This window comes from Crocodylus siamensis, chromosome 1, assembly GCF_052110815.1.
Source record: "Crocodylus siamensis isolate JL-2025a chromosome 1, ASM5211081v1, whole genome shotgun sequence".
In the NCBI taxonomy this organism is placed as follows: domain Eukaryota; kingdom Metazoa; phylum Chordata; order Crocodylia; family Crocodylidae; genus Crocodylus; species Crocodylus siamensis.
Window position 1 is genome coordinate 175,965,056 of NC_143395.1, and position 27,482 is coordinate 175,992,537.

Genomic DNA, 27,482 nt, shown 5'->3' on the forward strand with positions numbered 1-27,482 from the left:
CTCTGCATAAGGCACCTTATCAAAGGAGACACCAAAAATCAAGCTTTTAACATGTGTCACTAAGTCCCCAGAAGGCAGGGGGTGCTTGCTCAGGATCACCCGTGTTGTGTTTTCAGAGTGCCCTCCTCAGCCCCCTGCCCCTTCCCATGCCAGCCCTTCTACAGCAGGGAGGAGACCAGGTTCCTCCCCACTCTGAGACCCTGGCCTTTCAGCCCTCACCTTCCATGGCTCTGTAGCCCTGATTCCAGGAGCTACCATCCACTTCTGTTCTTGAGAGGTCTTTATTTCTAACTGGGGAGGCCAAGTGCAACCAAGCCATCAAGCAGACATCTCGGCTTCAAGAAAGGCATTTACTGAGGCAAAGGTACCAGCCAGAGGTTCTTTACCCCTCCCTTCAAAGGTTTAAGCAGTTCCTCTGTCTCCAAACCAGGCAACACAGTCCACAGCACCTCCAAAGACTGATCTGCTGTCCTCTTCCCAGGCTTTTCGAGCTTGAGCCCCCAAGGTCCCCTGCTGGCCTCCCTCTTTCCAGATCTTGTCCTGCACCTCTGCCTGGGCATTTAACCCTTCATTCTCTGTGCATAGGTTAGCAAGTGAACTCAGTCATGCCCCCTTACATGAACCAGGAACTCAGTGAACCCAGAAATCTTTGTGAGCCCCGAAAGAAGAATCTTGCATTTAAAAGCTCATCTAACTTGATCCCAACCACGCAGTTGGTCCAATCAAAGGCTGGTGCTGAATGCACCAAAATAAGAAATCCTTGTCTCTTGGATGCGTCAGAACACAGCCAACAAGTCTATGTGGTGAGGCCCGAACCCCCTCCCATTGCCAACCTGCACAGAAACTAATTCACCTCTACAGATCGTTTCTCGGCCTGCTGGCTAAGATCTAGTGCAGGGGTGGCCCACCCGTGGCTCTGGGGTCCAAAATTCCAAGTCCAACCAGAGTAACGCGCTCTCTGCAAGCAGTCGTGTCACATCGCATAACGCAAGGGCTATGGCAGCTTGGCACCGCGTGCTTGTGCAAAGATTCAAGGAGATGCATATTAACTTCTGAAGAGCCATGGGTTGGCCACCGCAATCTAATGGGGGGCATTGAAACTCTCAGGGCTGCGGATCTGATGCCAGCCAAGCTGTGGACCTCTAGAGCAGTGGTCTCCAAAGTGGGGTGCGCAAGATGATCCCAGGGGGTGTGTGAAGAAAATATTAGACCTTGTATTTTTATTATATAAAAAAAAAGGAAATTTAGCTTTACTAATATTTAATATACACCCTCACCAGCACCCTCACTCAGTCCGTATGGCGGACAGTCACGTGTCACGTACAGTACATGAGGTATCCTGAGGGAAGAAGCGTTCGCTCACTTTCAGCGTATTGCGACGTATTGCAGTTTACATGTGCCCGGTTAAGTGGATTTACAGATTATATTATCTAGTTTTAACTAAACTAACCCTCACAAAATGGACAAGTGGCTTAAAAAGATTCCTGCAAAGAAACTGCGGATTGAAGATAATACTAATAATGCGAGCACAAGTGAACAAGACAATGGCAGAGCTGACACTTCTGCTCCTACTATGAGCTGTTCATCAGCCACATTACTAAGTAAGAACAATGACGATTTAATTTCTATTTTTTGTGTGTTTTATAATGTACGTAATATATTAGTACATGTATATAATTTATAAATAAATATACATATATTGGGGGTGCGTGCTCAAAAAGTTTTTACTGATAGGGGTGCACGATCAGAAAAGTTTGGAGACCACTAGTCTAGAGAGGTAGCAGCCAGGTACTGGGTTTAACTGCCTGCTTCCTTCCTTGCCTCGTTTGCAACTTCTTAAGTCTTGGTCACTCCTTACCGGTGTGGGTGAAGCACAAGGGCAGTGTCGGGCTCCACGTTAGTGAGGGGAAGCCGCGGTTCAACTGCAGAGCTCGGTGGCTCCGCAGCCCCTTCCCCTGGCAGCTTTGCCCATCCTTGGGCTTTCTTGCAAACCGTGCGAAGCCCCTTCGCCTGAGGACAGAGCTGAGGGCCTGGCTCTTCCTGAGCTTGGGTCACTAGGATTTGGGATTCGCAAGAGGGCTGTATGAAAAGGACATATAACCCTCCCCCCCAGCTGTATGGAGCCTTTCTTTTTGTCGTATTCGCCCCCTCACAGCACCCGCCACCTGGCTCAGGGCAGGCGCCGCCCTCACGACGCCGCTCCCGGAGGCGGGGTGGAGCTGGGGCCCTGCAGCGCGCTCGGCCGGATCCCGACATGGAGGCGCGGGGGCAGCAGGCGGCGGCGGGCGCGGGGCTGCGGGGGGAGCTGGAGGCGCGGCTGCGGACGCTGGGCATCAGCCCACTCTGCGTGGAGCACCCCGAGGTGCGGGCGGGGGCGCCACGTGGCCGCCGGGGGGCTCCCCGTGTGCCCGGAAGTCGCTGCCCCGCGCGGGCCTTTGGTTTGACCGCTCTCCCCCGCTTCCTCCTCGACAGGTCTTCACGGTGGAGGAGCTGATGCGGCACGTGGGGCACCTGGGGGGTGGGCACAGCAAGAACCTCTTCCTGAGGGACAAGAAGAAGAAGGGGCTGTGGCTGGTGACGGCGCTGCATGACCGGCAGGTGAACCTCAATGACCTGGGCAAGAAGCTGGGGCTAGGCAGCGGGACCCTCCGCTTCGCAGATGAAAAAGCCATGCAGGAGAAGCTGAAAGTGGGCCAGGGCTGCGCCACCCCCTTGGCTCTGTTCTGCGACACTGGTGGGGACGTGAGGTTGGTGCTGGATGCCGGCTTCTTGGATGGGGGCTACGACAGGGTCTACTTCCACCCCATGACCAATGCCGCGACAATGGGCCTGACGCCAGAGGACTTCTTGAGGTTTGTGAAGTCCACGGGGCATGATCCTCTCCTCATCCACTTCGAGGACAACGGAAAGTAGGCCAATGTAACCCAGCTGCAAATTTTGCCAGGGCTTATTAGCTGACGACATACTAACTACTTACAAATAACAGGCAGGCACCTACGTTTTTCACTCCGCAGCTTTGCATTTTATAACCCAGAGTTTCTTTTCTAATGAAAACACAACCTTCCCATTGTTCTAGACTTAAAAAAACAAACAATTTGGTTTTGCTACAAGATTACTTTTTGGTTTTGTGAATCTGACCTCTCTGCTATGCCATATAGAGTCCCACTGCAGCAGCTCTACAGTATTCTCTTAACAAGTCAGATAAAACAGAAACTTTTCTTCATTCATGCTGAACTGAAAGTTGAGAGGGGGGACTGACTCAGTCTGGAGTACTGGAACATTTGCAAAATCTGGGATCATGTTCTCAAGTGGCAGAGCCAGTCATGAAAAGGGAGGTAAATGGCATGCCTCCCTCTGCATTTTCATTTTGTTGGTTTGCCTAGAAAACCAACTTTGCTATATTAAAGAAAACGTTTGAGTGTCTATTAGCTGTGGTGCAGGTTTATTTCCTTTCCATTTTCACAATTAGTTCTGTCTTGCAGTCTCACTGGAAACAGGGTCTCTGCTGGTATCAGTCCCATGTTCCAGCCCTTGGGTTTCCTTTGTTTAGACAGCTACTTTGATATATATTGTGGGAAATGAGAGAGAGAGAGAGAGACCAAGTTCAGATTTAAGGCCAGATTCTCTCTTTTCTCTTTAAAGCCAGCAGGGACTGGAAATTCCTGCAAGATACTCCTTGTTGAGTTTGTTCCAGCTTGTTCTTTCAGGGAGTAAGAACCTGCTGTCCTACAGAAAAGCCAGAGCACAAGGGTTTCGGAGGCCAAGCTCCACCTGCTAAGAGGTTATGCAGAAGCTCAAGTCCATGGTGACTCTCCACACATCAGTTCTTGGGAATGGACTGTCTCCACCTAGTCATTCCTCTCACCACCTTAACTGCTCTCCAGGAAGGGCACCTGAGCTCATCTTCTGCACAAGGGTTATAGCAGCTGCATGTGGTGAAACTGTCCATATATGGATCTCGGAGGTGAGATTCTAAATTATCACAAGATCTGGGGGTCATTGAAAAGAATTTCATGTACCTGGAGCTGTATGTCCAATTTTGGCCGTGCTATCCCAGAAAAAACGACCCAAGATTTTTATTTGACTGTGGCCCTTAAAAAAAACAACAACTGGCAGTTGCTCCCCAAGGAGGGAACAAGCACCAGGTCTGGGTGGGCCATAGCCAGTTGACACCATCCCCTTGGTGTCAAAAATGCTTGATCTTAACTGGAAGGCCGAGATACTGATTTTTTTTTTTTAATTGTTTCTGAGGCCAAAACGGTTCCAAATTAAGTCCCAAATTTTGACTGAGCAGAGCTCAATCTTTCAAGTCTATATGACACTACCAATAACCTACCTCCCAGACTCACCAATCTGGGGCTTCAGCTGCTCCCAAATCCATGGCAAACATCCTACTGTGCAGGTCCTAGGCCCTAAGGCCTTGGAGTTCAGACTCCCCCTAGCCTTACTCACTTAGCCAAAAGGCCAAAGCAGCAAGTTAGGGGGAAACCCCACAAACAATCCCACATCACCATAAATTATATAGCTAAGATGCTCACATTTAGAGGCATTTGTAGATTCACAATGGTCAGCCTTCCCCTCCGTGCTGTCTTGCAAGTTTTGGTAAGCCACTACATTACATACATTTTTATTTCTTCACTCCGACAGCTGAGCTGTTCCTTTCTTTCCCATTTCCAATGATTCCTGCTTCTCCACCAGCCTTAAATGTCTGGCAAACAACACAAAATGGAACCCCAAACAGTTTACCCAGAATCCCTCTGGAATCCCCTCTCTCAGCCTGGCAGTGAGGCCCTGCCTTCCATGAGGTGGAGCCAGACCAGGTTGCCCTGCACTTCATCTGCATATAAATTTTTAGAGCATCCCAGGGCTCGTGACAAGAACGTTAGGTTCCGGTCTTAAGTTGGGGTTCATTTAGCAAGTTGATCTTGTGGTGGTATTTAGAGTACACCCACATACTGAGCTAGGGGGTCACCATGGCTGGTAATGCTGTTGACTCTGGTGGGGCCCAGCCCAATGAACTACATGCTTTTGAATTTGGGCTAATAACATGCTAAGATTTTGAAACATTTGAAGCGCAGGGTGGTGGTGGCTGGTAGTAGGGCCACATAGTTCTTGACTGACTCATGGGCTTGGAATTGATTTGGCTTGGAACAGGAAAACATTTACCTAAAAAAAAAAAATCATGCGAGACAGGGGGCAGCTGAACCCCAAGGTCTCTGGTCCTTGGGTTTGCGTGCAAGATGCATGCCTGGATTTGGGGAGTATCCAAAGCCCCAGACTGATGCGTCTGGGAGGGAGCCACACAGCCTTGATGATTGAGCTCTGCTCAGTTGAATTTTGGAACTTGACTATTGGGGTTTGCTCAAATGAATCTAGAATTAATTTGGCCTTTGAAACAAAATAATAATAATAAAAACGTTTGTATTACATGTAAGTAGGTGCCAAAGTGCTGCTTAAGGCCGTGTCCATACAGTACCTGTGCTAAAACTTGCTGTTTTTAAAAAAAGGTAACATGCATCAATATTGGGTGAACTAAGTACATGGGTACTATTTGCAAATTGCTACAGCCATGTTTAAATTCAAGATTGTTTTTTAATTTCCTCCTTACTTCCAAGTGCTCAGAGGGAGCAGGGTCTGACAGTAAGGAGACAGGGAAGGAGCTGCCAGGGGAAAAAGTTGGGGTGAGGGGGAGGAAGCAGAGAACAAGGGAGCTATCTGACCCCCCCAGATTTATTTTCCTTGCTGTAGCAATAGGAGAGAGGACAAATTGAAGGCAAAACGCCAATAATTAGATTCTGTACCTGGAAAATGATAATTTTATACATTTTCCCATATATAGAATCTAATTATTCAGGAGCCGTCTTCTAATGAGGGTCATCTTCTGTTCGAGTAAATACAGTAATAAAGACCATGAAAAGCAAAATATATGAATTCTTAAAAAAAGGAATCTCCTACAAATACAATGTGAAATCTCTCTCTGGGACTTGCGCTGCATTTTAATAATATGTCCTAGGTCTTCAAAGCATTACAAAAAAAGGGCAGCCTTTTATGTACATTATATGATGTTGCATTTTTTCCTCATAACAGAATTAAATCTTTTTTTAGAAATTAAGACAATCATTAACTGATGTGAATTAAGAAAAAAAAAATTCCATTCAGCAGATTATTTCAGTATATCCATAGCACGGTTGTTAGCATCTACTGCTGAAGCATTTAACATTTGCTACTTTCACAGTAGCTGAATTATGAGGGGCAGGTGACCTGGTGTGGCAATTCCCATTTTCTTGCCCACCAAAAAGGTGCATATTCATCATAGGTTTTCCATCAATGAATGATAGCAGATGCCTCACTAGGGGAAATGTTTGTTCAGAATGGGCTGATCAATTAGGCTAACAGAACCTATATTGAACAGTAAATAGGAAGATGATTAGCTACATGCGCCTTTGTACATTTTAGTTAAATAAGAGATCTAAATACAACATCTAACAACGAGCAGGCAGATTCAATGAACTTTCTGAGCGTTTTGGATCCACAAACCACAAGACCGCAGGACATTAAAATGCAGACCTAAAAATCAGCAAATACTAAAGTACTGAAGAAAGCACTCCATTTAAGGTATCTTCTTCTGGGCACCCAAAATCCCTAAATGCTTTTGAAAATTTACACCAGTATTTCCATGAGATATCCATTACCTGTTCTGAAGTCAGAAGATGACATTCTGAAGGAATAAAAACGACTTAAATCACCTCAAATAAGGGCCATTAATGACTGAATGGTGCCTGTATTTTTCAGCTACCTCTACATTTGTGTAATAACAATTTGATATGTTTTGCAAGTCTTAAAGGCTAAGTACAGACAATCAAAAAGCCTGAGGCTGAATCAATTCAATCTAAGCAGCTTCTAAGCTGTGTAGGTTGAACTGATATCCAACTTAACTGACACTCAGTTTTCAACTGGGAAAGGCCCAGGCCAGTGTGTGTGTGGGGGGGGGAGGGGGCACTAGAGCACATCTCCCATCTTTCTGGCCATTGCCAGCCCAGTCAGGTGTCCCCAGAGCTCTGCTGTCCCTCCACAGGAGGTTAAGAAGCCCCCTGTCTGGGTGCTGGCCCACCTTGGGTTCCCCAGCCCAGACAGCCCTGGGGAGCTGAGGTTCCCCCCCACACCTGCTAATTGCTTCAGTGGCTGCCACAGGGGAGGGAGAAGGAGACCTCTGGGCCAAGTGTCTGCCTGTGCAGCCCAGCATGGGGACATCAAGGAGTTGCCACCTTGGGGCGGGGGGGTACTCCAGCCCAGGGTCCCCCAGTCTGGGGCAGCCCCAGGGACCTGAAGGGAGTTCTTCCCTTCCCAAACCCCAGCTCCTTGCCTTAGTTGCTGCAAGTCTCAGAGATAGCCTAGGGAGTGGAGGGAAAATTCTCTGCCCTGCATTAGTTTTGCTCAGACTCACAGCAGCTAATGCAAAACTAGCTGTTGAGCAGAATTTCCCTCTGATCCCTGAGGCTGGCAGGGGCTGAGGCAAACAGCAATGCAGTTTGGGAGGGCAAGAATTCCCCCCAGCTTCCTGGGTCTGCCCAAGGCTGGGGGACCCTGGGAAGCCCCACAAGGCAGGGCTTCTCAATATCCTCATGTAGGACTGCATGGGCAGGCACTTGGCCCAGAGGTCTCCTTCTTCCTCTCCCCTTTAGCCACTGAAGCAATCAGTAGCTGGGAAGAGGGCTAAAAGCCTGCACCACAGGGGCTTCCCCCCGCACATGCTGTGTAGACCCTGCCTTGGGGGGCTGCTCCCTTGGCTTTATGGGCTGATGGACACAGGCAGGAAGCAGGCTAAGGTGCAGAGGGGTGACGCAGTATCTGCTCCACTAGAGCAGGCAGCATAGCCCAGGGCTGTAAAACATCCTGGGATGCTATGGGACTGTGAGTTAACCTGAACCAGGAAAGGATCTGGGACATAAACCAGTTTGAACTAAATCAGTTAAGTCTGATACTACATCCAACCAGATTTATCTTAAACTGATTTTGGCCATTTTGAAAGTGGTTTATGTGCACTGAACTTCTGTTCTGTTAAAGGTTTAAACCCATTTCTGATCACTTAACCCAGTTTATGTGTAACTTGTGTCCCCAGTGTACACAGAACAACCTCAATTTTCTTCCCTTCCTCCTCCTCAAAAAGTCTAAAATTTAATACTTGGTCTTAGCAACAGTAATAGTCACCAAAAATCAAAGGTTCAAATACTGCATAGCTGAAATTGTGACGTTTTATATTCACTTACAAAGTTCTGCCCTATTCCTAATGTTTTTATAATACTCTAGCTATGTATAGTTAAGAGTTACAGTTCTTCACAAAATTAACAGCAGCAAGAAAAACTAAAAGTAACTAGGAGCTCTGCTCTACTAAGATACTCTTCTGAAGAAAGAGATGATGTAGACTTATCCAACACATGGCCTGCCAAGCCGTTTTCTGAGGCCTGCGGTGCTGCAACGGGAAACACAAGCAAACATGGTTTACTTTCGTTTCCCCCCCCTTATCTCTCCCCCAGCCCCTCAGCAGCTTCCTAATGGCTGCTGAAGGAACAAGGTTCCCACACACACTGCATCAGCTTGACGTTGCTGATGTGGTGCGTGTGGGAAGAGGAGTAGCTGTGTGCCTCTTGGGACAGGATGAGCCCAGCCAGAGCAGCAGGGGCTCAGCTGCACTTTCCCCCTACCTGCGCTGGTCAGTCCCAAGCAGCACACGGCTCTGCTGCCATTTCTGCTGGCTGGTGCCAACCTGGGCAGGTCTGTTCCATCCAGAGCAGCATGCAGCTGAAGCCAGCTTCTCACGTGCTGCTGGGGACAAGAGGAGCCTGGCCGGGTCAGCACCAGCCAGCAGAAGCGGTGGCGGAGCCGTGCACCACTTGGGACTGACTGGCGCAGGTAGGGGGAAAAATGCAGCTGAGCCCCTGCCACTCCGGCCAGACTTGTCCCGTCCTGTCCCGAGGAGCGCATGTCTCCACTGCCACTTCTGCTGGCCAGTGTAGAGCCGGCCGGGCTCCTCCCGTCCCCAGCAGCACATGGGAAGCTGGCTTCAGCTGCATGCTGCTCCAGATGGGACAGACCTGCCAGGGTCAGCACCAGCCAGCAGAAGTGGTGGCGGAGCCATGTGCCACTGGGGACTGACCAGCGCAGGTAGGGGAAAGTGCAGCTGAGCACCTGCTGCTCCGGCTGGGCTCATCCTTAGGTTTATTTCATGTGTGTAAAATGTTTGGAGAGCCCCACACAGATGCACTGCATAGAAATGCAAAATATGTTTTGACTTATTTGGTTGGCACCTTGGGCTGAGATTTTCAAAGCTGAGTCACAAGGCCAACTTCCATTAAAATGAGTGGGATTTATAGGGCTCCAAATCTTTTATGACAAGTTTGTAACATGCCTATCTACCCCCTTTTTCAAATCTCAGCCATAGTTTGGAAGCTCAGCCAAAGAACATAAGAGCTTCTGAACATAAGAGCATAAAAAGTGCCAGACTTCATCAGCCCCATGGACCATCTAGCTCAGTATACTGTCCCAAAGTGGCAGAGGTGGATGTTATAGAGGGAGAGTTTTGAACTGGTTAGACCCATTTCATTGTCACTTCCTGCAACTTCATTGGTGTCATCATGTGACATCACTTCCTGATGTGATACCACTTCCTGTGAGGATCTTTGAATATGGCTTACCGGCCCACTGGGTGATAAAAAGTTCATGATCCAGCCCCACATTCAAAAAGGTTGGACACCCCTGAGCTAGTGTCATAATAAGTGAGCACAGATTGATAATTCATTTAAAAGCACATCTCTCCAATATCATTACTTTTCAGAATGTAAACACACTTGAAGCGTGAATAAAATGGATTTTTGACGTTAACAATATAATGACAATGTATGAAATGACTACTTAAACAGTCCTTAATATGCATTTCTTAAAAAATATGACATTTTATGTAAAATGGTGTTTAAATTGTCACACCCAGATTAATTATTTTAAGGCAATTTTATTATCAAAGTTATTATCTACACATACAGTATTGTCTACACTAAAGATCATACATAAGCTCCTTTGCTGAAATTGTATCATGTCTTAGAGGACAGGTTAAAGAAATAATACATTTTGGAAATGTTATTGTAGCATCAGATGAACCTTCCCCAAAAGAAAGTTAAATGGAAATTATACATATGGTATTACACCTATTGTAATCTTAAATTGGGAACAACAGGTTTTCTTTTCTCCTAAATTGTTGTTGTGTTGCATGCAGTTAAATAATTGTTGCATCCCCCAGATGTGTCTGCATTTTTTATAGGTGTGAAGTGGTTCTCATATGACATTTGTCATAGATTTTATAAAAATAGTATAGACTGTAAATGTAAGAGGCATTATAGTAGTGCAAGGCTTTTATTTATTTGGTATAGAATAGATCATAACTGTTGGAGCAGAGATGATCAGCAAATGCTCCTCTACCCTGTGATATGCTCTGTAAGGGAGATAGTGTTAAGAGAGCAACTACATGGAGGGATTCTGCACTTTTTTTTTATATTCATAAAGTTATATGGATATTTGGAATATATCCTGCCTGTTACCATACAGATGCACTTGAGTACAGGAATGCAAGAGGGGCAAATAGGTAGTGTGCATAGGAGGGTAAGAATTTTACATCTCAACCAAACTCACAAGGCTACTGAAAATATAAATACACACAACATCAGGAGAAGACCCAGTCTGAGAATATGGACATGGCCAGTCAGAAATCTGGTGAGGGCATACTACAGAAGTGCATGTTAGTCATGATAGCTGCGCAGAATGTACTTCATAGAAAAGCAACAGAACAGGCAACATGCAGTGCTTTGGTCATGCCAATATGCCATTCTTGACCTCTACTGGCAGGAATTTTTTCAATGAATGCAGGCAGGCATACCTATGAACACAGAGCTGTATAATCCCTGTACCTTGTACCTGTACCCTGTAACTTGGATTTGGCCATTAAAATGTAGGCCAGGTAAATCCAGATAGCTGTACTTAACCAATACTACTGACTTTGCTAGTTTTATGGCGTGAGGTGCTGAATGTCATTAATCCAAACTGAACCTTATGAAAAAGGACTATTTACAGGATTAGAGCCTTAAGAATGCAGAAGTATGATTAAGACGAAACATGAGAAATGTCATATATTATCAGACCTTTATAATAATGGGCAGTGTCCTAATTAACACTTGTGTACCTTCTTTCTACCAAATAAGAAAAGGAAACCTTTGCTTTAGCCTATGATCTCAAAGCTTTTGCCATGTAAACTAATATGTGTCTGCAACTAATAATAATGGGAACCAGAATGCACCTTCTACATAAGAGTCAGTGATCAAAAAAATCTTACCAATCGGATAAAAATTCACAAACGTGATTATTAGAGCTGAATGGAGAATAGAAATTCTGTGTTGTGGAAGATTTCAAAATTTTTCATTGCAATTATGAACAAAATCTAAAATTTTCACAATTTTCTTGAAAGAAAAAACACACATGAATTGCTTCAAGTTGATCAAAACATTTTTTTTTTTTACAAGAACCAACTAATTTTTTATTTAGACTTCTATTTTAATACTATTATGCAAAAAACATTTAAAAACAAAAGTTTTTTGAAAAGGAAACATCAAAATGTTGCATTCCAAAAATTACCAGAATCCCCCCACCTTTGTTTTCCTCATTTACAAAATTTCATCAAAATTATTATGAGTTGACAAAGTGTTTAATGTTTAACAAAATGCATTCTCCAATGGAAAATGATTCTGTTAAAACTTGTTCATGCAACCTTGTTATAGATCATAAAAAAGTCTAACAGACTTCTCATTTTAAAGTAGTCGTAGGTGCCTTATCAAACAGGCTAGGAAAAGCTGTCAGTTTGATGTAAATACAATTTATGGCTCTGACCTGCAAACATTTATGCCTATGTTTAAATAAACTTATGTTCATTATCCTGTTAACATGCATGGAATCAACTGAGGGGGGAAGTTGCTCATGTGCAAAACTGTTTTCAGGATTAACAGTTAATTTAATGTTTTTCATAGAAATTATTAATCTGCTTAGTGATTTGTAAGAAAATAAAATTATGATATTTAATATAAATTGGGATCTCCCAATACTTTCATGTATGTTTCCTCGGATTAATTAAATCTCCTTTCTGCACATGTTTTTAAAACAACAAATGCATACAAATGCTTTAACAGTACCAATAACAATTATCAACTTTAATGTAAAATTATGATGAACAAAACAATAGCTTACTAGAAGAAGAGAATCGTAAGAAAAAATATTGTAAAATGTGGATGACATTATTTACACTGTGATAAGTATACTTTCTAAGCCACAGTCAGCTCATGTCTAAACACAAATTAAAAAAAAACACTAAGAAAATAAAGTAGTTCAAACAAACATTTAGTATCAGAAAGTTTTATCCTGGGAATGCCATTTGTTGAAAAACCATCTTACAAAAAAGTTATTGTTAATTTACTTTTGTTAATTTCCTGTCAAGTACAGCTGAATATATGCGTTGTATGACTTGTGAATGTTGAAAACACAAGTTGAAAACATGAAATTCTATGTAGCGTTAATATTCCAAAGCCCCCATTTTATTATGGGATCTGGTCCAATGTGTTTGTAAACAGAATTTTCTTTTGCTGTATGCACCAAAATAATAATCAGCATAGATTTTTTTCTTTTAAAGAGCAACTTCATGCAGATAATGCTAACCAAGTAAGGCAGTGAAGAAGAGCCAGTAAGCTTGTGGGATTCTTTGTACCTGAATATACAGTACATTTCCACAAAATGCTACAGCATTTATTTCAGATTTACAGAACTAGATATAAACAGCTAGATTTTTTTGCTAATTATTAGCAGAAGCTGTAAGCAACCAGTGAGTAAGTTCATAAACAAATGATGAAAGTAGTAGTTTTTTTCCTGGAGTAATTCTTGAGACCTTAAATGCTTGGTCCTTATGGAGATGAAAACTGTCCTTTATTCAGTAGATCTTAACAACAGTGCAATGTGCAATAATTCCTAAGACCATCTAAAACATTTCGGCAGCAGACTCCAGTAGAGCTCCTTGATTCAAGGAAGGAAGGAAGGAAGGTTTGCATTTCTTGCCTGCTCTATTCACGAAGTATTGTAAAAAGTTCCCTTAATTATTTTTTATTAATGATTCCTATAGTCGCTGTCTTGTTACTTCAGAAATAAAGGCTTCATATTGAGATACTGAAGGACACTTTTCTCTCTGTGTTCAAGTGAAAGGCAGAAAGAGAAGAAAGAAAACATGAGAAAAGCTTGAAGTGTAGAAGAGAGAAAAAATACAGAGTGCAAAGTTGCTAACAGAACTAACAGCATGCATAGGAGGTGTTTTGGTGAGGACAAGAAAAGGACAGAATGCCAAAGACAAACTTACATAACAGCACTTTCCCTGCTATGCAGAACAGCACATACATCTAAATAGTTATACGTGTTACTTTTGCATTTTCTATCCCTTTCTAAAAAAAGTGACTTCCATATTATTTTCTAAGCTGATTTTATGTTTCTATTTTAAGGTTTTGACAATGTTTAAAAATATCCTGGAAATCTGAATATATATCTATGAAAAGAGTGACATTTTACAGGGGAAAAAAGTTTAAATGGTTTAATTATCCCTGCCTAAGCAGACAAAACAAAAACTAGTTACACAACTCCTGTTCTGGCTTACTACTATAAAAAGCAAGATAGAAAGCCAGTGAAGCAAGCAATATTTACATCTGTTAATGCAATATGCACTTGTTCTTATATGTAATGCTGTTAGTTTGTTGTAAATGAAATTAATCTCATTTACATTTTGGGCAGGAAACTCACCACTTGGCCCACACCTCATGTAGTGGGTAATAGAATTAGGAGCTTTGTGGCTCCCTAGACCTGCTTTTTGAATTTCTGCTTTCTGGTATAGCTTCCACATCTGTAGGAAAAAAGCATTTCATATTATTTCATTTAGTAAGACAAGATAAAAACCCTCAAACATTACAATGCATTGTTGCTTAGTAGAATACACCTGCAAGAGGGCATAAAAAACGTTTTGTGAAGGAATGGGACCATATAAGAAGGGAGGGAAGGAAGAGAATCACTTTACTACTATTTACCATAGGCCTGTAGGCAATTCACCTTTATTTTTGCATTGAAAAAAATTCAAGTTTTTAAGAAACACAAGAGGATAAAATCAACATTTAAAGAACCTCTGCCAGCATGAAAAAACCCCCAAAACTTGTCAGAATAAATGGGGCTACGTCCATTTATACCAGCAGAGAATTTGGTTCAATTTTTATTGTTTTCACCCTAGCTGCAGGTAGCTATGCATATTTACTGAAATTACTACATTCAACTCCGTAAAACGGGAAATAACCTTTGCATGCAGCACATGGAACATGCAAAATGCAGTATCTTACTGTTCACCTGGAAAAGCAGTGTCAAGCAAACCTTCCATTGCAAGCAAAACTGTTCATAACAAAACAAATACTTAATGCCCAACATCCATTTCTGACTGGTGGTTGTATGTTTAGTGCTCTAAATTGCCATGCAAAATACTTTTTTAGCCTATTTTTTCCTTGACTAAGGCCAGCAGGGCACTAGAACGGCAACAGCTGGGAGCAAGAAATGAATGCAGTGTGTGCTTTGTAGAGAGCCCTCTGACTGATCTAGGAGCAACACTGAGGGGATCTGAGGAATCCTGTGGTCCTTCAAAACTTAAACAGAAACTGAAAGACAGAATCAACATGTGTTGGCATTTGACAGGCAGGGAAGTCCAGAGGAACACAGAAAAACCCTCTATATCAGAATGTTTTCTTTCAAATATAATAAACTAATAAACTGACAAGAGTGGGTTTTTGAAATGTAATACGGCCTTATAAAGGAGCCTGCTCTTGTTCCCATACTACATAATAAGCCAAGAACAGGCCCAGTGTAAAAATGCCAGGAAAACAGGATTACTTTTCAAAATCATGCTATCACTGGTATGCAATACATTTGTCAGAAATTTAAAAAGTGGAAAGTTGTAATGATTCAGGCTGGAAAAGACCATTTGAGAACCCCAATTAAAGCTGTGGGATTTAAACAGCTGCTTCTCATTAATACTTAAATTATTTAACCTTACTCTGGCACATAAACTGGTCTGCAAGTTAATTGTAAAGAAAAATTACACCAACAAAGTCTACTTCCAACTGCCAGGGTGAAATAAAAAGTTTTAGGATAAATTAGGATCAAGTGCTGAAGTGGTTTAAGTTGCACATCTGTAATTTGGTTGATCAGGCATATGCACAAGACAAAAACTAGCACAGGACAATGGAATTATTTTATGTATAATTAGGTAAATGTTGCCTTAAATTATAGATATTGTATTAGTTACCAAATTAATTTGTGTAAACTTGTACTTAGGAAAGAACTAGAGTGATTCAGAGATGACATCGTTGGCAAGTTTCCCCTGCCTCAACTTCATTTGGTTTGAGGATACCTCATAGTTTGAGGATACATTAAAACTCAATTTTTTTCCTTTCAAACCTTGGCCTAGCTACTGAATACCAGCAGATATGCCGTGTCATTTGTGGTGTTTACCTGAATAAAATAAGTTGTTAGTTCTTACAAGACTTAGCTTGCTATTAGTTAAAAAATATTAATGCTTGTAGTTTATTTTCTGAGTTCATGTCAGGTACTGCAGGAATTCATATCTATGAGATTATATAGAACATATAACTTGTAAAATTTATTTCTGCTCTACATATGTTAAAATGGAATTAATCACATATGGAACAAAAAAGAAATAAAGGAAAATGAAGTGATTCAAGATTACTATATTCTGTACATGTGAAAAGAAAGAAAGAAGTATGCTGACAGTATTTCTTTTTGTGTTTACACCAGGCACTAACTTTAGAGGAGATCTAACAATGACATGAATAGGAGGTTCTGAACATAACTAGATTGGGGAGGGAGCGTAAGCATCCCAATAATATGTGATGTGTGTGAATATCGCTTTGAAAAACGCATACTTTTTCTCTTTATGGAATCTCTAAGATACTTAACCTTCTCCACTTCCTAGTCCCACCTTCAGAAGTACTACATAATGCAGAAGAGACACTTAAGTGGCTTCCTCTGGAGTTTATCAGTGATGCTCCTACATCAGCTGGAGATTTTCCTATAGAAGTGACACACAAAAACTAGTGCTTCTCTCCTGTTACACTACAGTCCTTGTTCTTACAGCACTCCTGCCCCCTTGCTGGCCTGAGACTGTGAAGTCCAGTGTCTCCTGCTGGCTATGCTGTGACCTACAGAACTGAAGGTCAAAAAACAAATGTAGAAGTTAAAATAAAAAAGTCACTATTAGACAGATTTCTGCAGGTTTTCATACTGCAAAACTCCTTTATATAATACAACTACATGTCAGCCCTAAATGTCTGTAACAATGTTTTTATTTCTTAAAACAATGCTGATGTTTGCATCAGGGTCTAATTTCTACAATCGTTTTAAATATTAACTAAAGTCTGGTATAATTTTAAAACTCTATTTAAAATGTTTATTTACCACATTTTAAACAGTTCCCTTTTGGCATTTTCTGTTTAACTGGCCAGCTTGTGTTTAACAGATGATTTCATTAATTATTCCTGAGCTGATATATTTTATAATTCATTTTTTAAAATTTACTTGATTTGAGCTGCACTACATGTTAATATTATTGCCAAATCTTTATATGCCTCATTTTCTAATTCACCAATATTGTCTTTGAGCAGAAGAACAAATAAGAATTTCCACCATAATTAGTAAAGGTTTTTATTATTACACATTGTAAGATACTCATAAAACTATAATGTTACTTGATTCCAAATGAACAGAGCACACTTGACCACCTTTGTACATCAGACATTGGAAGACAGAGCACAGGAAAGAGAAAAGAATGAAGGGGGAGATTTTTTCAATGCAAATGCTACACTTAGTTTGATTGCTATCTTTCAAACACATTACCATTTATGTTTATGAAACTTAACAATGCATTTAAAGTTCAGATATTTAATAAATATGAACAGCAGCCCATATTTATTGTGCAAACTACAGGCACTGAATTATTTGCACTATAACTTACTCCTTGAGCAGAATGACACGCAAAACATGATATAAATAAAAAGCAAGACACTGAAATCTCTCTGAACATTTTCTTCGTACTAGTACTGTAGTTGTGAAAGCAAAAAATAAGCATAGGCATTTTTACTTAAAATACGTAATCTATGAGTTGCTGTGCATCTGAAAGCAAATAAGACAGCTGAGAAATATTGTCTTGATGAAAATCACCTAGTTTGTTATGCCATTTTTGGCAACGCAGCATGCAGTTTCTTTAACATGCATTCAGTAATGCACAAACCCCCCCAAATACTGGTAACAAGTGACAAAAATACAGAACATTAGCTTGTATTAAGGCTTTTAAAGGCATGCAAAAATATACAGTGCAATTAATGGTTTCATGCAAGCTTTGGTGTGGTTACAATTTTACATTCATACACATGCTATCATTCACAGATGAGCACTATATCATCATTCGTAGATAAAAAAAACACAGACCTACAAGAAAACTACTTCTTAATTTTAGTGGAACATTCCCTAAACCAGCATATTGATGAGAACTACTAAATTTCATATTTGAACATATATATTTAATATTGCATCTCTCTTATCATACACAACCATACTCATACCAAACCGTTTGATTATCTTCAGAAACCAGTAATGGGGATTCATTCTCACTAGTATTTACACATGCAGCAGTAGTAAAATCACTACTTAGAGATGATTGTAGGTTACTGTTATCAGACTTCTGGTTATCAGAAGACTGCTTCTGATCTTTCTGTACAGATTTAACGGATGGGGAAATTGTCTGATCAGTTGTTTTTGATACAGACCTCTGCGGTAATCCACTTATATTACTAACCAATTCAGTGTTAATGGATAAAAATGGCTGGGATATATGAGCCACAGTAAAAGACCCTGTGCTATCATTGTCAGGTACATCAATTTTATCATTAGACAGACTGCTGAATGAGAAAGTTTTGTCAAGAAAATTTGATCTTCCCATTTTTGAAGTCCTAGACTTGTCAGATTTATATCCTGAGTGATCTGGTTTAACTGTATCAGATAAATCATTTTGTGGAACAAAATTTACAATGTGAGCTGTATAATGAAAAATGTTAGAGGACTGTTGGCGCGCACAGTACTCACTAGATGCTGATGAAGTGCTTCTATCAGCTGTAGGTGGTGCTGGATCAATTGATATAGGCTGCCTACTGTCCTTAGATAAAAAATCATGAATGCTTGTCCTTCGAGTAGTTCCTTCCGCTGTAGAAATCACGCTGCTTGCACGAGGTAAAGTAGCATAATGGCTGCAATCTTTTGATTGTCGTTGTGATATATTTGTTTGTATTCTTTCTTTTACTAACTTAGCTTTCCCTTGAGTGCTTGATGAAGATTTTATTGAAGAGCTGGTAAAATAGGTGTCTTCAGTTTTACGAGGGCTTGGCCTTACAAGCTGTTCAGGTTTTGCTGACCTGTTGTCTGAGAAGTCAATGGTGTTTTTCACACTTAATGACCTGATGATGCCACAGCTGGCAGATGACTGTTTCCTTAGTTTTTCTTTTCCTGCTAAGTCAGCAGACTCAGATAAACTTTTCATTACTTCATCTAAAAGATTCTCTTGGCTTGAAGATTTCGTCTGTCAAAACATATCCGAAGGAATGTATTGTATAATTCTCATTTAATTTCCTTTTTTTGTCATGAAAACAAACACCAATTACTGCATATAATTAGTTTGTATGTAACACTACATTTATTTTAACTGTTTAAGAATAATTAATCCTGGGAAAGTCACAAAAGGTAGTTTTTACCACCTGTATGTAAATTATATACAATTCTGAACTTTTGCACACATTGGCTTTAAGGAACTAGATTCACATGGGAGGCAAAACTATCTGCAATTTATGAGTTACTGTTTCTTGTCTGATAACAAGAAGCTGATCAGTGAATAAACTAATCAGAATTTCTCACCCAGTTGCCCTCTATTAAACAACTAATCAATGAATTTCATAACAATTTGAACAACATGTGCTACTAGTTCTATCTGGAGACTGTTAGGAAAGCTTCTGTGTTCAGTGAACATGGCTGAAAGTCCTTGGGGAAAAAATCCAATATCCAAAAACAGGAACATAGGTTTCCTTTTCTATACAAGAGGATTCACCACTCTGGAATTAAATGACTAAAGTCTAGTCCAGGGGTGGGCAAAATATAGCCCATGGGCTGAATCTGGCCCACTAAGGGATTTTATCCAGCCTGTGGTGGGTCTCTCATCCCTGGCCAGTCCAGGCCTAGGGGCAGCCTGGGTTGTGACATGTGCAGCTGGTAGCACTGTCTCCCCAGCAGCTGGCTGGATTCACTTCCCAGCAGCCCCAGAAGCAGCAGCTCCTTCCAGCTGTTGCTGGCGGTCTCCACTGCCATCACTGGACCTGGTTATGCTGCCTAGGCACCAGGCCCATTAGCCCTGCACCCACTGCCAGATGCAGCAGGCAGGTAGAAGTAGTCTCCACGGAGACTGGCCCAGGACCCCCAGAGGCAGGCAGAGGTGACCCAAGCAGAGTGCGGGGCCCAAAGCAAATCAGCCCACATGGGGCCCCGCCCCTGCTCCGATCCCACAAGCCCTGGACCCGAAGAAGCCAATGGTGGCGGCAGTGGTGAGGGGAAGGTACTGAGTGGCAGGATGTGGAGCCACTGCCTAACCCAGGTCTACGCTGCAGCTACTGTGCCTGGCTCCACAGGTCCCCCCGACATGCGGGGCCTGGGGCAGTTGCCCCCCGCCTGCCCAGCACAGTCAGTCCGGTGGATGGGATGCAGCTGCAGGAGGGTGAGAAGCAGCATCTGTGAGTGGGAAGGGTCGAAGTGGCCAAAATCAGAGCAGTGACTGTGGAGCCATGCTGGGAGCAGACTGAAATCTGCCCTGAGCCCCATTCCTGCAAGCCCAGCCCCACCCACCTGTCCCACCCCTAGATGCCACTCCCCACACACCTGTAGCCCCATCCCATCTGTCCGGCTGAGCACACCCTACCTATGGGGGTCCTGGGCTGGTCTCCACAGAGACCTTAGGGAGTATTGGTGAGTTGTTGCAAGGGGTGAGGTGCTGACCTGACCCACAATAGCTCACCAAAAAGTCTGTTAGTGGCCCTCCAGCTAAAATAATTCCCTACCTTTGGTCTAGTCGTACTCAAATCCTACACATGGAAGACTTGTCAATGAGGCCACGACTTTATTTTCCTATGGAAAAGTAAGGGCGGTGGGTTCAGTGATCTCTAGAAGCCAATCCCCTAAAGCAGTGGTGCTCAATCTCTGGCCTATGAGGCTCCCTGTAGGTCTAAAAAATTGGCAGCAGAGGAGTGGTGGAAGTATTAGTTCTTCCCAGAAACACAGCAATTAATGTTGCCACCGCCTCCCTGCCACAAAACTTCCAAATCTGTGGGGAGCCACACAGCCCGAATGACATGAGCCCATGCATTGGATCAGAGCCCCGCACTAGCTTCATGTTAGATCCAGTGAGTGTCCTGAAGCAGCTGGAGTGGACAGTAGGGCTGCATGAAGTGTTGGGTGCCGATCCAATTTGGAGGAAATTCAGCCCTATTTGGTGGCCAGATCGCCAAATCCGAATTGAATCAGGGGACCAATAAAAAGGTCCGAATCGATTCAAAGCTCTCCAAATCTTTGGAGAAGATTCGAAGAGCTTTGATGATTCAGGCAGTCCCTGGTGGCTGCAGCAGGGAGCTGGAGTTGGACTTGGAGCTGGTGAGTAGGGGCAGGGGAGTTGAGAGAGGGGACCATGGGGGGGACCTCTGCCAGCCCCCATCCCCTCCCTGCACCCTCAGCCCCCCCATGGTTGCCCCGCCCACCCCGGCTCCCTGTCCTTTAAAAAAAAGCCCCAACTCACTGGGTGCTGCTGAGTGGGGGGCAATCCCTGCTGATCCCCACTGCCCCACGCTGCGTGGGGGGGCTCTGCCACAAGCCCCCTGGCCCCCCTCACTATTCCAGCCCCACCACAGCTGCCCCACCTGCCCCTTTAAGAAAAAAAAAAAACAAGAAAAACCCTGGGACTCACCAGCTCCTGCAGCAGCCTCAGGGCTAATGCAGAGCCCCCCACGTGGCATGGGGCAGCATGGATTGCCCCCCCGCTGGCAGGAACTGGTGAGTTTGGGGGGTTTTCTTGTTTGCTTTTTTTTTCTTAAAGAGCCAGACCTATGGCAGGCGGGACAGCCATGGGAGGCCTGGGGCAGCAGGGGAGAGGGTCAGGGGACTCATGCAGAGCCCCCCCCCAGTGCTGCCCACTGCGGGGCAGTGGGAGGCAGTGGGTATTGCCCCCTGAATCAGCCAAATCTGAATCCAAAGAGAATACTAGCCGCTTCACACAGGTCTAGCGGACACTACATATTATGCCCCAGAGTCCTGCTCCAGAGTTAGGCTTTATGTGGCCGTTACTCTTGCGCTGTGCTGCACAAGATGGCTGCTCCAGGGCCTGGCTGCATGCAACAGCTGCTCTGGGATGTGCGACTGTAACCTGGCATGGAGTCAATGTGGGCCAGAGTGAGCACCATATGTGGTGCCATCAGAGTACAGGCAATCCCTGCTTAGCACCCTTAATCGGTTCCTGAAAAAACAAGCGTTAAGTGAAACGAGCGTGAAGTGAAACCAAAAATATCTGATGATCCAAGATGGCGACCGCAATTGTTTTTAATGACCCAAGATGGCGATCGCAAGCATTACAATGAAACTCACCGAGCGCTAAGTGAAATCAGGTATCAATTTCAAATGAGCATTATAGTAAAATAGTGCTAAGTGAAACAGTGTTAAGCAGGGGTTGCCTGTACCCCCTATGCTGCCTGCAGCACCAGGGGCCAGATGAAAAGGCCCTGAGGGACAAATCTGACCCGTGGGGTTGTATCTTTGACACTTCTAGTGTAGGTCTATGCTGGCATCCAGCTCTTGAAGTGGACTTCAATTACACCAAGTAATAAACAATTATAGAAGATCTCTTCTGAAAGACTGACTTTCAGCACAAGCCTGATGACAAGCTTAATATATTCAGCACAAGCCTGATAACAAGCTTAATATATTTTTCTCCAGGATTTCAATTAAACAAAGCACTTAGGCACTTGTTTGACAAATATTATAGTCCATCTTTTTTCAGCACAGCACTTAAGCACAGTTTTACTTTTACAAATGGGATGGGACTTTTTCATATGCTTAAGTGCTCAAGTGAACAGGGATGGATTTCTGGTCAGATCCAGGCAGGTATCGAGATAGGGTGTAGGCAGGATTTAGGAGCTTTAGTAACAAAAAAAGGAATCCAGAATAACTCTATGCCAGTGACCAGAGAACCCTATATGTTCTTAGATTCATTCAGCATCTACATTATAAACTAAAAAGACCCCTAGGTGCATAAACGCAATGAAGCACCCTAGTCTGAGCAGCTGGGTGCTTTACTCCAATTCGACTCTGATGTAATTAAGAATGGAGTGGGGTGATGCCTAAACTTCACTTATGTCTCTAGAATGGCATTATTTATTAGACACATTCTTGGCACACCTCACTCACACCAAGAGCACTGAGTTTAGTAAAAGCACAGCACCCCCATTACTGTCACATGAACAACGCAGCCACAAGGAGATAGTGATGATGTCTGCTTTTTACATAATAGTCTAGTGGTTGGAGCACTCACCCAGGGACTGGAAATGTGGATTCTAGACCTCTGTCAGCCTGAGGGAGTTCAAACCAGATGTCTCATCTCCCAGAAGACAGCCTTACCTACCAGACTGTACAGTCCTGGTGAGGGCACCCTATACCCTTGCTGTTGAAGTGGACTACTGCAAGCATACAAGAGTCTTTGAGCCAGAAAGAAAATCTTGAAGGAAAAGTTTGGAAGCCATCTGGTCTTTTTTAAACAAATGCAGATATTTCTGGTTTTAACCTCAGGAATGTACAGATCCCAAAAGCTGGATCTAGACCAGAACAAAATATTGTATGTGGCCATAAATGGTGCTGTTTCCAGCATCACAGCAGTTAAAGAATAAAATTTTATTCCAAATCATAACCAAGTCAAGGGAACTTCATTGTCTTGGCATCAAATGACATTGTCAGAAAAAGGATTATATATGATGTAATTGCCTGCAACAACAGGACACTGAACTTGCTAACAACAGAGTTCCTCTACAGTTCCTATTTCTAGTTTTATCACTTGTAATGGAAATCGCAAGAATGTTTTAGGACAGCGGGGGTAATTTTTTTGGCTGGTGTGCTACAAATTACCTCCATACCCTCCCCAAATACTACTCAGATGCCCTTAAAATCTTAATGAATTAAATCAGGCACATATTAGAATCAAAACTGAAAATACAAACATATGCAGAAAAAAAATCACATGTATTTTCCACTGTTTATTAAGACCTCAATTTATATTATTAGCTGCTTATTATAATAAAAAATTAAACTAAAATTTGTACATGCTTTTCTCTCTGCCAGCTGCTAGAATTAACAAGTAAAATACAATAAAGCACCAAACACTGTACAGAGCTCCTTGGCAGACTCCACATGGGCTTTTTACTTTGATCACTTTAATTTGTCACTGCTTATTAAAACTGCCAGTTATTAGCATCAAAAGTGCTGTGTGGATGCTATACAGCCACTCACACATGCACTGATGAATAACAGCATCAGTCAGACAATTTTGTGTAAGTGTCCTCATCTTTTCTTACTTAATGCAGTAGCCAGAGAAGGGATGACCATCTCCAGATTCTTAGGCTTTTAAATGTTTTGTTTTCAAATTAAAGTAGGTTGAAGATCTACTTCCCTTTTAATAAGAGAAAGGCACAGTGACATTTAAATGAAATGCCTGTCATTTGAGCACCTCTGCTAGTCCTTGGTGGGCAGAAATATTTTTCCCCTCTGCAGACTGAGTCAAAATGCCTTATCCCACAATGCCATTTACCTCCTACCAAGCATAATCTCACATATGTTCTGAAATGTTTTTAGATTTGCTTAACAAGAAAGAAAAGGGTAAGTGTTGCACCTAATAATTAAGCTGACAATGTCACATCTCATTTAAGGGGGTCTTGCAAATGGTATCCATTGGAAGCACCTATTAAATCTGTGCGAAAAATAGGATATTTTGTAGTCTTAAAGCTAAGTTACAATATTTCTATTTACAAACCTCAGTTGAAGTACTTTTGTTGCTTTCTTCTAAAAATTGCTGCAGAGTAACAACCTCACTCCCAGGAGAACCAGTTTTGATATGCTTTCCTTGATTGTCCAGTGTGTCAGGCATCCTTTGCTGGAGCACAGGACTAGACCTGGTGTGACTTTTCAAATATTGGATGGGACTGCTGCTGCTGCTAGACCAAGCCTCAGGTTCATGAAGAAGACTAAATTCCCCACTGCTGTGGCTTTGTGGCCTGCTTTGGTTGTTAACTGCACCTGCTTTTGGGGTAAACAGTATTAAGTGTTCTGTAACAGAAATTACATGAACATTGTTAAACAATACATTCTAAGCAATACCTGGGACCACTATTAAAGATATTCATAATACTTGTTACGTTTCTTTAAAATGTTGAAGAATCTAATTTTCTTCCATAAGTCAAATCAAGCAGTCTACTATAAGTTTTATACAATTTATTTTCCTAGACTTACCTGTTGCAGCTTTTTAACCTTGAATTTTCAGGTTTTCAAATAAAAGAACATCCTTCACTTGAAATCTCTTTCTGTCTCCATAGTACTAGATTCAAACCAGTACAATACAGGATTTGTTCAAATATGTAAGTATATATTTGTCATCTCCTTCTTATTATGTGATCTCTTATACAAATAAGACATCAGAAGTGGAATATGAAGAAAAAATCTGTCAATTCTTCAACAAGGTTTAAAAAAAAAAAAATGTATTTCAGAAGTGATGTTGCTAACCAACTACTTCCCTGATGTTGCACTAGCAGGACAATCACAATGACCTCATCTCTGTCCACTCCTTCCCCCAGTTTTATGTATGGCTTGGTATAGTATGTTCTTCACGTTTTGAGTAATGAATCTGGTAGCTGTGTGTGGTAATTTGAAGTGGTAATAATTCTGGTACTCTCTTGGGTAAACGAGAGCTAGAAAAACACAGGGGATTGGACTCAATGGCCCAGAAGGCCCCTTCTAGGTCTATATTCTTTATAATGTCAATTTTAGTTTAATATGATTGGCTACTTACAGACACCAAAACCCCCCCCAAAACCAAAACAGCTCTTTACTTTAAGCTCAGTGTGCCCCCATGCCAAGTGCAGTGAATACCCAGAAAAGGTACTGCGTTAGCTTGACCCATCTTGCCCAGCATTTATATATATCAGGTGTTCCAGCAGGGCTTTTTGGCATTTTACCTAGTAGCTGATTCTAGCAGCTATTAGATAAAAGCACCAAAAAGCCCCTCTGAAGCACCCGATACAACATAGACACTAGGGAGCCAAGCTGAACTAATGCGCTTCCTTTTCTGGTAAAGCACTGTTTTGTTTTTTTTCCATGCCTGTCAGCGTCCATAGTGACCTAAAAGCGGAATATGACAATAAGTACAAAACAAAGTCCCTTCAATTTGTAACGTTTATGGGAACAGTGCCAAAATTCATGTTTAATAATATAATATGCGTATTATAACTCTTGCTAGTTCTAAACAATGTAACTACACTTTAAGATAATCAATAGTTTATACTAGAAATTGGTGGTGTGCCACATACAATCTTGAATGCCAACTACTTCAAGGACCTTTCATAGTACAAACTATCAAAACCATTAGATTAAAGCCACAGGAAATGAACAAAGCCAACAAAAATCCCGCACTTGCATTCATCTCTACATTTCTCAGCAAACAGACATAATCCAGAAAATATCTATCAATTGTATTGCAAGCATTCTTATGCATATGAGCTTATGGGTACCACTCTAACATGTAGTATTCTCCAGCCAATAGCAAATACAAAATCTTGTGGAATGTCCATCACAAACAGTACTAAAATGGTTTTAAAAAATAACAGAGGAAATCCTGGGAAAATTTCTAATAAAATGGTAATACTATCTAATTTTTAAAGGCAAAGTTTGACATATTTTGAGGGTGATTAATAAATATATTTTGAAGCCATTTCAATTAATTTGTGTTGGACATTTTACAGATTTTACTTCAGTAAGATTCCAGCAGCACATGCATGCTATACAACAAATTAAGGAGACTTACTTATTTGTTTGAAGTATTACTGAATTAAAATTCATTTTGTGGTTTATATTTATCAGGATATATTTATTTTCTATTTTGATTAGGTTTGTTTAGACATAATTTCAAATTAATGTATTGTAATTGCTTCTACTTTGGTATTTACTACAAGCATGTAAAGTTCTACATTGTTTATATTCATCCCTAATTTAGAAAATGAAAGGCATAAATGTTAAGGGAAAGATGCACTATGAATCTTTTACAGTAGAGACCATCTTACAGATGAAATCATGGAATGAAGCATATATGTAAATTTACCTACAGCATACCTTTGACATCATGGAGCGAAGCATTATTATTGCTATTGCTAGTGGATGTTCTGCCACTATCAAGGCTGGCTGGTCTGGAAGCTAAATTAAAAAAAATCAGGAGACAGCATGATAAACAAAATTTTAGCAGATGACACTACCTTTACATTCTGATCACAGAATGCTCTGAAGCAGGTATCATGCACTTTTCACAGGCTGAACATGCCCACTGTGAACAAAGTGTTGTTTCTTACAGATCAGACAGCGAAGGGATTTCCAGGCAGTCCAAGAGGACACTTTAGAAAAGGGCACTACAGGAACAGTAAGGTAACAAGGAAAAGAAAAATAGAGTGCACGTTTAGAATTGAGTAAGATTTGTTAGCGGGAAACCAGGATTTCATAGATGAATAGAACAGCATGCAGAAAGCTGCTTGTGATTACGTCACTTACAACAGATCTGACAAGGAACCCTGCACATTGTTGAAATGCCACGAACAGGAGCAAGAGCATCCGCACAGTTAATGTCCTGCACTCCTATCCAATACAAGGGAAATAATTGCATTAACACTTTCCAAAATGTTAAATCAAAATACTTTACTGATGTTTTGCTTACAGTCATTTAAATGTTTTTCATAAGGTAAAGTAGTTTCAATTTCACTTATTCTAATTACTTCTATTTTAGCTTTCACTTTGCATTTTTACTCAATGAAAATATGAAGGAAGGAGAAATTTAGACTAGTGAATAATTATTTTTTTTAGATTGAAGGAGTCTAATTAAGTCAAAAGTTCTATTTCATAATTAAATCCATATAAATTTTAAAATGTACAATACACTTGGATCCTGTTCAGATGCACGTTATAGATACTTCCTATTAAAA

At 41.8% G+C, this 27,482-nt stretch overlaps 2 protein-coding genes across 12 annotated transcripts in view; one reads left to right on the forward strand and one right to left on the reverse strand.

The window, feature by feature from the left end:
* Positions 1 to 1,981: 1,981 nt before the first annotated feature.
* Positions 1,982 to 16,670, forward strand: LOC149873693 (prolyl-tRNA synthetase associated domain-containing protein 1-like). Of its 2 annotated transcripts, XM_090049784.1 has the most exons (4): positions 1,982 to 2,362; positions 2,473 to 2,856; positions 15,050 to 15,055; positions 16,072 to 16,670. In XM_090049784.1, exons 1-4 carry the CDS (start codon positions 2,084 to 2,086, stop codon positions 16,216 to 16,218), a joined length of 816 nt encoding a protein of 271 aa, XP_089905910.1. In that variant the 5' UTR covers positions 1,982 to 2,083; the 3' UTR covers positions 16,219 to 16,670. The 2 variants fall into 2 exon arrangements, with proteins under 2 accessions (XP_089905910.1, XP_089905905.1); XM_090049779.1 differs by lacking the exons at positions 15,050 to 15,055; positions 16,072 to 16,670 and having other exon boundaries at positions 2,131 to 2,362; positions 2,473 to 3,423.
* The window catches only part of CCDC88A (coiled-coil and HOOK domain protein 88A), a 201,921-nt gene continuing 184,824 nt past the window's right edge, over positions 10,386 to 27,482 (reverse strand). For 2 of the 10 annotated variants that reach the window (XM_090049774.1, XM_090049766.1), the window contains 5 exons: positions 26,626 to 26,706; positions 24,278 to 24,543; positions 18,262 to 18,751; positions 13,870 to 13,969; positions 10,386 to 13,267 (listed from right to left, as the gene is read on the reverse strand). In XM_090049774.1, the coding sequence (XP_089905900.1) occupies positions 13,905 to 13,969; positions 18,262 to 18,751; positions 24,278 to 24,543; positions 26,626 to 26,706 (902 nt within the window). In that variant the 3' untranslated portion in view covers positions 10,386 to 13,267; positions 13,870 to 13,904. Of the gene's footprint in view, positions 13,268 to 13,869; positions 13,970 to 16,810; positions 18,752 to 24,277; positions 24,571 to 26,625; positions 26,707 to 27,054; positions 27,139 to 27,482 lie in introns of those variants that run through there. The other 8 variants (XM_090049744.1, XM_090049720.1, XM_090049761.1 and 5 more) reach the window with 7 other exon arrangements.

Bases quoted from the DNA above. Each gene is read 5' to 3' on its own strand.
- LOC149873693 (XM_090049784.1), top strand. From the start codon at position 2,084: ATGAAAAGGACATATAACCCTCCCCCCCAGCTGTATGGAGCCTTTCTT. The intron at 2,363-2,472 runs GTGCGGGCGGGG...CCTCCTCGACAG, and splicing joins TCTGCGTGGAGCACCCCGAG to GTCTTCACGGTGGAGGAGCT.